Source organism: Geospiza fortis, unplaced genomic scaffold, assembly GCF_000277835.1.
Source record: "Geospiza fortis unplaced genomic scaffold, GeoFor_1.0 scaffold184, whole genome shotgun sequence".
In the NCBI taxonomy this organism is placed as follows: domain Eukaryota; kingdom Metazoa; phylum Chordata; class Aves; order Passeriformes; family Thraupidae; genus Geospiza; species Geospiza fortis.
In genome coordinates, this window is record NW_005054688.1 from 52,714 (window position 1) to 63,833 (window position 11,120).

Genomic DNA, 11,120 nt, shown 5'->3' on the forward strand with positions numbered 1-11,120 from the left:
TGCTGGGAAGACTCTGCATATATTTTCCATAATTGAGAGGTTCCTACTGATATTTTCATGGAGAATAAGGGATGGAGCCACCTTTATCCCCAGGATTGAGGCTGGTGTTGACCTGAGCCCTGTGGGACGCACGGAGCTGTTGCCTTCCCTGCAGGAATAAACGCTCCACATCCATTTCTCTCCTGGCTGGATGCTGCTGACACAAGTGCCAGACCCCTGCTGACAATCCTATGGCATCGGGAATGCTTTGGATAAAAAGGAACCGAGCAGTTTTAGGGGGTTTGGGTTTTTTTTTTCTTTCTTATCTTGTAAATCGTTGTTCTAAAGGTTTCTTCAGGCTGGGGGCAGATAAATAAGAAATATTCCCCTGCAGGAGGCTGAGCTCTGATTTCATTCCTGATTAACTGGCAGCTCATTAAGCCAAAAAAAAATTCCTCCCAGGAGCAAAGGGCACTTGGAAACGACAAAAATAGCGGAGTAGAAGGAGGGCTGCAAAATTTTAAATAAATAAATAAGTAAATGGGTTTCTCAGCTTGTCCAAACACAGGGAAGAGTGTCCAGAGAAGGGAATGGAGATGAGGAAGGGTCTGAGGGAGCTGGGCAGGGGCTCAGCCTGGAGCAAAGGAGGCTCAGGGGGAATTTCTGGCTCTGCACAACTCCCTGCCAGGAGGGGACAGCCGGGGGGATTTGGGATCTTATCCCAGGGAACAGGGACAGGAGGAGAGGGAACGGCCTCAGGCTGGGCTGGGGAGGCTCAAGTTGGACATCAGGCAGGAATTTCCTCATGGAAAGGGCTGGAAGGGGCTGCCCAGGGGGGTTTGGAGCGCCCATCCCTGTTGGTGGCACCTGGAGGTGGCACTGAGTGCTCAGGGCGGGAATCGGGCACAGCTGGGACTCGATGATCCCACGGGGATTTTCCAGCCTCAGTGATCCTGGGATTCTGGAAACAGGATCACACAGAGCTGGAGGCAGAGGGGACTTTTCACACCCAAAGGTCTCTTTTGCAATCCAAGGAAAAAACTCGGTGGAGCTGAGCTCTGCTCCTGGCACGTCAACGATGACTCTGAGCTAACGAATATTCTGCCACGAAATTATCATTAATTATTTTTTTAAAAGGCTCTGCAGCTGCAATTCCAATCAGGACCTGTCATATCCTGCAGCTGCTCTCCATTTTCCCTCGAGGTTGGCCTCACCTTAAAGCAAATCACAAAATCCCCTGGGACAGCCACGGGCTTCAAACCTTCCTTCCTGACAGTCCCTCGTTCACTCCAAATCCACCTTTGCAGGGACTTTGATTTGGTCCTCAAGTGCTGCTTTTTTGGGAAGGATGGATTTATCCTCCTTTTTTGGGAAGGATGGATTTATCCCCCCTTTTTTTGGAAGGATGGGAATTTTTCCCTTACCTACAGACAATGCCCCATCCTCCTGTGAGATCTCCTGGGAACTCCAGGTTTAAAATCCTCCTTTCCAAACCCAGCTCCAACCCTCACCCTGCCTCTCAGGCTCCTCTGGAATTTCACGTTTTGAAGACCTCCTTGTTTCTCCCTGGAAAAATCCCATCCCATCGCTGTTCATGGAATTTTTCCATCTCCAAGCTTTCCAGCAGAGCTTCCTTCCCCTTCCCTTCCCCAGCACTCGGATTATTGAATCCATTTCTTTGTCTTCATCTCATTCTCTCCATCTAAAAGCGCTTCCTTGAGGACTCTGGAATTCAGGCTGGGATTGAGGAAATGTGGGATTTGGGAGTGTTGGAGCCGAAGGAAGTATCAGGCAGCTCCTTCCCCTCTCAGTGCTGCCCAAAATCTGCAAAACATTCCGATTTCAGCATCACTTCTTGAGCAGAGATCCTCCTCGGTGTCATTCTCCTCTTTAATCCCAATTTCCTTGTCGTGGTTCACCTGCAGTTCCCTGCATTTCATCCCGAGGAAAGAACTCCTTCTTGTGGGCTCAATTCCAATGGAACAAGCACAGTTTGGTCCCTGGAATTTTGTGGGTTAGGAATTTTGGCCAACCCAACCTATTTTTCCCTTCGTTCCCTCTCTTCCAAGATCCTGTCTCTCTGAACACATTAAGGGAGGGCTGCTCCCTGCTTTCTTCATCCCTCTTTTTCCTCACCAGATTTTCAGGATTTTCAGTATCTCCGTCCCATCTCCATTCCCAACCCCATCCCAATCACCCTGGCTCTCCCACATTCCCACCGGGAATGCCTCAGTTTTCCCTCAGCTTGGATAAACCCATCCCCTCCGCCCCACTGAAGGTTATTTTCTCCTCTGCCTCGCTGAATTCCAAGGAGAGGCTGGAAAAGGCAGCCTTGGAGCTATTTTTAGGCCGTGGATTTGTCTGTCTGACCGTGTGGGAGAGCTGCGAGCCGGGAGTCAGGGAATGGCAGGGAGGACACGGGAGCTGGAGGATGGGAACAGGCCTGGAATTCATCCTGTAACAGCCTTGGGAAGGCGCTGGAAGCGGGAATTTGCTCCAGCAGAAAACACTCGGAGCTATCAGACCCCTCTACGCTCCAGTTCATCCCAGTTCATCCCAGTTCATCCCAGTTCAAGACTGCCAATGAACTCCCTGTGCTCAGCGATTCCCTGATCCAGCGGTGCTGCCCCAAACCCCTGGACACCAGGGTTATCCGTGTCATTCCTGTTGGCATTCCAAGGAATTCCCACCTGTTCCCAGATCTTGGGGGGCTTCCCCCAAGGCCCTCCCCATCCCCGAAACACTTGGTCGCCACCAGAGGCAGCAGGAGCTGAGTGGTTGTGGCAGAAGAGCCACCTTTGTCACCTCTGCAGGGACACCAGTTCATCCCAGTTCATCCCAGTTCATCCCAGTTCATCCCAGTTCAAGGCTTCCAATGAACCCTGAGAACTCAGCAATTCCCTGATCCAGCGGTGCTGCCCAAAATCCCTGGGCAGCAGGACTTGGGAATGTTCCTCTTGGATCTTCCTGCACCCAGGGCGGTTTTCAGATGCAGCAAATTCCGTCAAATTCTTTCCCCAGCTTCCTTCGCCTTTTTTTGTATTTCCCTTTTCCCGGGTTTTCCTTTCTGTTGGGCCCCTTTGCTGTTTGTGGTTCCTGATAAAACTGATTTTATTTTCCACCATAAAAGGAAAAAAAAAACCATGAAAAAACATCACCAAAAAAATACCAAAACCCCCCAAAAAACACAGAAGAAACCCCATCAAAACCACCAAAAACACCAATAAAACACCAAAACCAACCAAAACTTTGTGGAAAAAACACCCCAAAATCACAAAAAAACTCCACAATAAACCCCCAAAGTAACACCAAGAAAACACCACAAAAATCACCAAGAAAACACCAAAAGTTCTCACAAAACTCCACTGAAAATTCACCAATAAAGAATCAAAAAACCACCAAGAAAGCACCAAAAAAACCCCAAAAACCACAAATCCCTGCGCTACAACCTCAACCACACACCCAGACATGCCCAAACCAAAGAAAATTCCCGAACCAACGCCCTGAATTCCTCTTCCTCCATTCCCTGCACGGATTGCTCCATTCCTTAGGGATATTTTCCCCTTTTTCCACAGCCTACACCAAGAACCAGGTGGACATCGCGACACAGGGCTGGTTCATCGGCCTCATGTGCGCCATCGCCCTCCTGGTGCTCATCCTCCTCATCGTCTGCTTCATCAAGAGGAGCCGTGGCGGGAAGTATCCAGGTGAGGATGGGAATGGCCAATCCCAGGATTTCAATCGGTCTGGGATTGCTGGGGATCATCCAGTGGTGGGGAATATCCAGGTGAGAATGGGAATGGGAAATCCCAAAACTTAAACGGGTGTGGCATCATCCAGTGGTGGGGAATATCCAGGTGAGAGGAGGAATGGGAGATCCCAAAATTTCAATGGGTGTGGCATCATCCAGTGGTGGGGAATATCAGGTGAGAGGTGGGAATGGCCATCCCCAAGGTCCAAGATCCTTGGGGAACATCCAAGTGGTGGGGAATATCCAGGTGAGAGTGGGAATGGGAAATCCCAAAATTTCAGTGGGTGTGGCGTCATCCAGTGGTGGGGAATATCCAGGTGAGAGGTGGGAATGGCCATTCCCAAAGGGTTAAACAGATCCAAGATCCTTGGGGAACATCCAGTGGTGGTGGGGAATATCCAGTTGAGAGTGGGAATGGGAAATCCCAAAATTTAAATGGGTGTGGCATCATCCAGTGGTGGGGAATATCCAGGTGAGAGTGGGAATGGCAATTCCCAAGGGTTAAACAGGTCCAGGATCCTTGGGGATCATCCATCCTGGGAAATGTCCAGGTGAGAGGTGGGAATGGCCATTCCCAACAAGTCCGGGAATCTTGGGGATCATCCATCCTGGGAAATACCCAGGTGAGGGCAATCCCTTTGTAACCCTTTTTAACCCCCTCACAAACCCTTTGCAGACCCTTTTTTTTTTTTCACTTTACAAACCCTTGGCAAACCCTTTGTAACCCCTTTGTAACCCTTTCCAAGCTCTCCCCAGCGCAGTTTCCACCTCTCCGAGCTCCTCCCCTTCAGGGACCCCCCCCCCAGGACCCTTCCCCAGCTCCTCCCCATTCCCAGACCCTTCAATCCTTACTGGTTTAACTGGGGGGGGGTCTCTGCTCCTTCGCAGTGCGGGACAACAAGGATGAGCACCTCAATCCTGAGGACAAGAACGTGGAGGACGGATCCTTCGACTACAGGTAGGACCCCATGGAATGTCTGACCCCCCCATCATCCTCCTGCCGCCTTCCCGCTGTAATTCCCGAAGGAAACGGCTCCAGGAGCTGCCAGGTTGCGGGGTTCCACCTCCTCTTCCTGGGATTCTGGAATCAGAGACCTTGGACAGCTCCCAGCAGGAGTAAACCAACTCAAGTGGAACTTCCGACACATAAAATCCCAAAAATCACCCCAAAAACCCGGAGTCTGTGGCAGCCTTAGGGTATTTCTGGAGGATCCTAAAGGAGAAATGTCCAAAGTTCTGTTGGGATCAGGCTGGGCAGAGCTGGGATTTTGGGATTAGCTCCATGGGATGGCGCCCACCAGGACCAGAGTGACCTCAATGGAACTTCTAACACAAAAAATCCCCAAAATCACGCCAAAATCCCAAACTTTGTAGCAGCCTGAGGGTATTTCTGAAGTACCCTAAGGAGGATCCATGGGAGAAATGCCTAAAATTCCATTGGGATCAGGCTGGGCAGAGCTGGGATTCTGGGATCAGCTCCCACCAGGAGCAGAACAACCTTAATAGAACTCCTGGCAAGTAAAACCCCCCAAAACACCCCAAAACCCCAAATTTCGTAGCAGCCTGAGGGCATTTCTGCAGTCTCACCCCACAGCTCAGCCCCTGTCCTTCCCATAAAGGAATATCCATGGGAGAAATGCCCCGGTCTCTGTAGGGATCAGCCCTGGAAGCAGAAAGGGGAATGATTTGGGGTCTGCCTGTGCTCCAACCCCACAAAATCCCTCAAAAACCCCAGTGAGGGCTCCAGCAGGGATCCAGCCAGAACCTTTCTGACTGCCCCGGCTCCACCCCGCTCTTTGCACGCAAATGTCACCCCTAAAGAGCAGCAGAGCCTTTTTCCCTCCAGGAAAACTCCTGGGATGTGTCAGAAAGGGACAGGAACTTCCCCAGCATTCCCAGCTCTCCGTGATCCACCGGGAGCGGGAGCATGTCCTGCTGTCAGGGTTCACCCAGCAGCTGAGGGGATTTGGGACATTTTAATTCGAATTCCTTGAAAGAATTAAAATTCCTTTTCCCACCTGAGCTGGAGTCAAAACCCAACAGGAAAATTTTCCTCATCGTTTAAACCAGGGGTTGATTGAATCCCGTGTTATTCCCAGCATGGGAAGGATGGGTTTGGGATTCGGGAAAGGATGGAGTAAGAATGGATTCTGCCAGAGGATTTAGGGGAAATAAATGAATCAGAAACACAAATGGAACAGAACCAGGGATCACATTAATTTCGTCAGAGGCACAGAAACTCCATTTCAGAGGGATTTTTTTTATTCCAGAGGATTCCATGAAGCTCCCCAGACTCCCCAAAAAAAACATGGAATACAAGCAGGATGTTGTAGGAAAAAGCTGGCATTCCTAAATGTCCTAAACAACACACAGGGCCAACACTTTCCTCCCGTCCCTGCTGCTCAGCGCTTCCAGGGGTGGCCAGAAATTCCACCTGTGAATTTTTGGGACGCTCCCTTCGGATTCCAGGCTGGGACACGGAAAACAGGAGAGAAGGGACAAGCTCAGCCCAGTCCTGCAGCAGGTTTTGGGGTCAGACCCATCCCTTCCCAAGGCAGGGTTTGATGGGGCACTCCTGGCATGGGAATGAGCCATAACCAGGACACAGCCTGGCCCCAAACGGTGATTCCAGTCAGGATAGGGAGCCTCGTGCTGCCTAAATTTGTGGGGTGGTTTGTGGGAAGCCTGAGCCCCCCATTCCCAAAGGGATTCCCACAGGGATTCCCAAGGGATTCCCACAGGGATTCCCAAGGGATTCCTCAGGCCCAGCTTCTGGCAGCATTCCCGGATTTCCCGGCTCTGCCTCTCTGGACCCCACAGAGGAGGGTCCAGCCACCCCCTCCTGGCCCCATCCACCATTCCTGAGGCAACTCCATGGCCAGGCACCTTCCCACCCCAAAGGGAAACCAAACTCTTGGAATGGCTGGCAGAAATCCCCGGGCACCATCCAAGGGCAAGGGGAAGGATTGGGGTGAATCCTTCATCCTTCTGCTCAGCTGGAGCTCTGACTTTCATGGACAACACCATTCCCAAAATTTCCAAGGGAAAGGCAGGAATCAGTGGAAGGAGAATAAAAGGAGGACCATAAAAGGACAATAAAACTCTGGGATGGAGTCCATAAAGTTTTATGAACTAAATAAAAGGGGGAAAAGTGTTAATCTAATAAGAACAACCAAAAATAATCCTACAACCCATGAACCCACCAACTTTGCCCCCTCCTCCTGAGGAACACCAGGGTTCCTGGGAGAATTCCAGGAGGTTTCCCTCCAGGAGGCAGAAGGGAAGGTGAAGCCGGAGGCTGGAGCTGTTGGCTGACGGAGCTCGGGGCTGATTGCGGGGCCGGGCTCCGGGAGGGGCAGCATTTAGGATTTCAGGGAAGGGCAGGAACTGAGCCCATCCCGGCCCCCGTCCCCTCCTCCCCATGGCATGGCTGCTGTGCCCTCGTCACCCTCACGTCCCCAGCGCCCTGTGCATGCCACTCTCCGCGCTCTTCATCCCGAGATCCCGCCGCATCTCTGCTCCGATCCCGGGATAATGGTGTTCCCAAGCAGGGAAGCTCCTTCCCAGGCCAGGACCATTATCCACGGACAACGTTTCATGCCAGCGCCGGTGCCTCATTATACCAAATGTTCTGTGCTGCCCCTGGGGAGGCGGCTGGAAACTCCTGGATGCTGGGAAGTGGATTTGGGGTCCGGATTCCCAGCCGGGATTTAAAGGAAAAGGGCACACATGACACAGTGCAGGCAGTGCCACTTGAGGAGGGGACATCTCAGCAGGCACAGAGCTGTCCCAGGAGCCTCGTGAGGGAGGAAAGCTCTGGAAAAGCTCTGGGAAGGTGCAGGTTTATCCATAGGGCCATTCCAAGGAATCCCAGCAGGACTCTGGGGTGAACCCAGCCGCCCTTGTCCTGCGGCACGCGGCTCCCCAGAGCCACCACTGTCCCCTGGACACCACCCAGCCCTTCTTGGGTGGCCCTTTCCATGCTGGGATGGCTTCCAAGGAGTCTGATCCCACCTGGAACGGCTCTCCCAGCTCCATTTGGTATAACGAGGCGACGATTCCCCTTTTTTTTAATTTTTTTTTTGGGTGGTAGCACTCCCCCTATGAATGCAGAACCTCCTCATTTCTCTCTCTGATCAGGCTCTTTCTGCTTCTCTCTGTTTTATTCCCATTCCTTCTCCTCCTTTTCACCTGGTCTATCCACATGGACCATGAAGGTCTCTTGAAAGGTAGGACCTCGTGCTGCCAGAAGTCCGGCACATTCCGCTTTTTTTGGAAATTTTATTTTCCTTCCTTCCTTCCTCCCGTTGATTTCTTCACGGCCAAAACTCCCCTGTCCCCCTCCCCACATCCCTGCCTAACACATTAAACAGATCCCTCTAATTCCCGCTGCCATCGGGGCTTCTGGAGACTCAGATCCTGCTTTGGAATTGCTCCATGGGCTGGGTGTACCCCCAAATCCAGCCAGGCCCCCCAGCTCCAGCTGCTGGTCCCTCCTGGTGGAGCAGGATTGAACTTGGGAACGCACGTGGGATTTTTCAAGAGGAAAAAAAAAAAGTGGATTTTCAGGGAAAAACTGGATTTTCAAGGGAAAACTGTGTTTTTTCAAGGAAAAACTATTGTTTTCCAAGAAAAAGTGCATCCCAGGGGATGGGGACAAGGGACATGAGCCAGAACCGCTGGATCCTGTCCAACTGCCCGCTCTTAGTCCTGAAAATCCTCCCTCCGGCTCCAGCCTCCCCTTCTTCCCGATGATTTATGGGATTCAGGAGAGCATTTCCCACGTGATTCCCACCTGGGCACTAACACCTGGTCCGGCTGCACTCCCAGAAATCTGTTTTAACAGGGTTAGATCCCACCAGGAGCTGACAGAAAACCGCTGCTCCCTCCTAACGCACTAACGGGATAAACAGTCCCGGAGAGAGGTAAAACCATCAGGAATTCTCTGGGAATGCATTCCCAGCGGGAATTTGGTGCTGCAACCCCTCAGTTAGGGATGATCCAGCTCCAGATTTGGCTTGAGCTGCCCCCCAAAGTTTGGGGAGGGGCGCTGGGAATCGAGGATTTGCGTTTTGCCGCTCTCTACTCCGCGTTTTTGGGGCTTTCTAACCAGTCCTGCTTCCTCACTCAATTATTCCTCCTTTTCCCCAAAAAAATATCTGCTTCCAGAGCTAACAAATTAATGTTTTTGTTGTGATGCCAAGTTAATGGGAAGTCTCAAATATTGGGGTCGTGTTATCATGGGATTCCCAAAGCGCCGATCCAAGGTGGGGTCCCAAATCCCTCACCCACTTCAGGGAGCTGATGAATCCCATGGAATGAGGGAGAATTAATCCCATGGAATGAGAGAGAATTAATGCCTCGCCCTGCTCAAGGGCCCAAGAAAAGTAAAAAAAAAAAAAAATCCTTAAATTTTCACCAATTTTAAGGAAAATAAAGGAAGAGAGTGGAGCGAGCCTGGCAGATCCCAAGCTAAAAAGAACAACTGGAAAAAGACAGGAATGGTGGTGGGAGGACAAATATTTCAGGGATATCTTCAGGAATATGACAGAATTTGCATGAACTAAGGAATTGTTGATATAAAAATTAATTTTTATATCAATTTAGAGCAATTCGCTCTCATCCTTCCTAAAATATCTCAATTTATGGGATACCAGTCCCTGCCCTCCAAGGAAAAACAGCTTTTTCCCTGATTAGATTTTAGTTAAAAGGAATTTTTAAAGTGATTATTTTCCCTTTTGGGTCAAACTCTTTATTTTGAATGACATGGTTTTTAGTGAAAAGAAGGAAAACCCAGACTGAGCAAGGAAAAATGCCCAGAAAAAAACTGGGAAAGGGAAATTCCCAGGAGTTTTGGAAGCTGCATAAAACTTGGCATCCTAAAAGTGTACCCTCACAATGCTCCCCATTGCATGTGGTTTTTGCCAAGGGAAAAACTGTGGTTTCCAAGAAAAAAACTGCATTTTTTTTTCAAGGAAAAACTGCATTTTTTAAAGGAAAAACTCTATTTTCAAGAAAAAATGCGATTTTTCAAGGGGAAGTGTTTTTTCAAGGATAAACCACGTTTTTTCAAGGTAAAACCATGTTTTCCAAGAAAAAAATGTGGGTTTTTTTTCAAGGAAAAACTGTGTTTCCTTAAGGAAATCTGTGAACAAACCACTCAACCAGGTTACCAAGGGGGGCTAAAACAGAGAGAGAAAAAAATCCAAAGGAAGAATATTCCTGATGTTCACCCAGACCCATTGATCCAAGTTTTGGGTGGAGTACTGAAGTAAAGAAATCTAGGGCAAGAAATTGAGTTTGAAAACCTGAGATTTAGAAATTGAGATTTAGAAACCGAGAGCGAGAAACTGAGATGAATGAATTGAGGTTAAAAACTTGAGATTTAGAAACTAAGAAATTAAAATTAAGAAATTGAAAGTAAGAATTTGAGAGCAAAAAAAATTGAGAGTAAGAAATCAAGGTTAAGAAATTGAGGTTCATAAACTGAGGTTAAGAAATTTAGATTCAGAAATTATGATTAAGGAATTGAGGGAAAGGAATCGAGATGAGGAAATTGAGGGAAAGGAATCGAGATGAGGAAATTGAGGTTTAAGAAATTTGAGATGAGGAAAATGAGGTTAAATTCAATTTCCGAGCTGAAAAATCATAAAATTGGATGTTCAGAGATCCCAATCACCTCCAACTCCCACACCCCCCAACACCCAGACGAGTCCCCGTTATTTAGGGCTCTGCTGAGCTGCATTCCCGCTGCGGATTGATTTAGGATCTCCATCCCTCGGGGGAAGGTTCTCAGCCCCGTTTCTCAACCCTTGCCGTGTCTGTCTGTCTTCTGCTGCCAGCGATGAAGACAACAAACCTCTTCCCAACAGCCAGACCTCGCTGGACGGCACGATAAAGCAGCAGGAGAGCGACGACAGCTTGGTGGACTACGGAGAAGGGGGCGAGGGCCAGTTCAACGAGGACGGCTCCTTCATCGGCCAGTACACGGTCAAGAAGGACAAAGAGGAGACCGAGGGCAACGAGAGCTCCGAGGCCACGTCCCCTGTCAATGCCATTTATTCCTTGGCATAGCAAAAGCGCCGGGAAAAACACCCGCAGCCCGAGGGGTTCGGGGCGGGCGGGGGTTCCCAAACGAGCCAACGGCAAAGGATGTGCGGGGCGGGAGCCGGAGTGGGAATTGGGGCTGAGCTGGAGCAGCTGGAGGGGAGAAGGTGTTCAAGCTGCTCCCCAGTTTGGGATTACTCCCCACCTTTGGGGTGTTCCTAAATTTGGGGCTGCTCCCCAGCTTTGCGGTCGCTCCCCATTTTGGGGCTGTTCCCCCAGTTTGGGGCTGCTCCCCAGCTTTGGGGTTGCTTCCCAGCTGGGGATTGCTCCCCAGTGTTGGGGT

The 11,120-nt window shown here is 50.1% G+C and overlaps 1 protein-coding gene across 14 annotated transcripts in view; it reads left to right on the plus strand.

Moving 5' to 3' along the window:
- NFASC (neurofascin) overlaps positions 1 to 10,882 on the plus strand; it is a 54,183-nt gene extending 43,301 nt beyond the window's left edge. For 6 of the 14 annotated variants that reach the window (XM_031065143.1, XM_031065149.1, XM_031065151.1 and 3 more), the window contains 4 exons: positions 3,555 to 3,686; positions 4,619 to 4,688; positions 7,948 to 7,959; positions 10,573 to 10,855. In XM_031065143.1, coding sequence (XP_030921003.1) covers positions 3,555 to 3,686; positions 4,619 to 4,688; positions 7,948 to 7,959; positions 10,573 to 10,804 — 446 coding nt within the window. In that variant the 3' untranslated portion in view covers positions 10,805 to 10,855. Of the gene's footprint in view, positions 1 to 3,554; positions 3,687 to 4,618; positions 4,689 to 7,947; positions 7,960 to 10,572 lie in introns of those variants that run through there. The other 8 variants (XM_031065150.1, XM_005430833.2, XM_005430832.2 and 5 more) reach the window with 5 other exon arrangements.
- Positions 10,883 to 11,120: the final 238 nt, after the last annotated feature.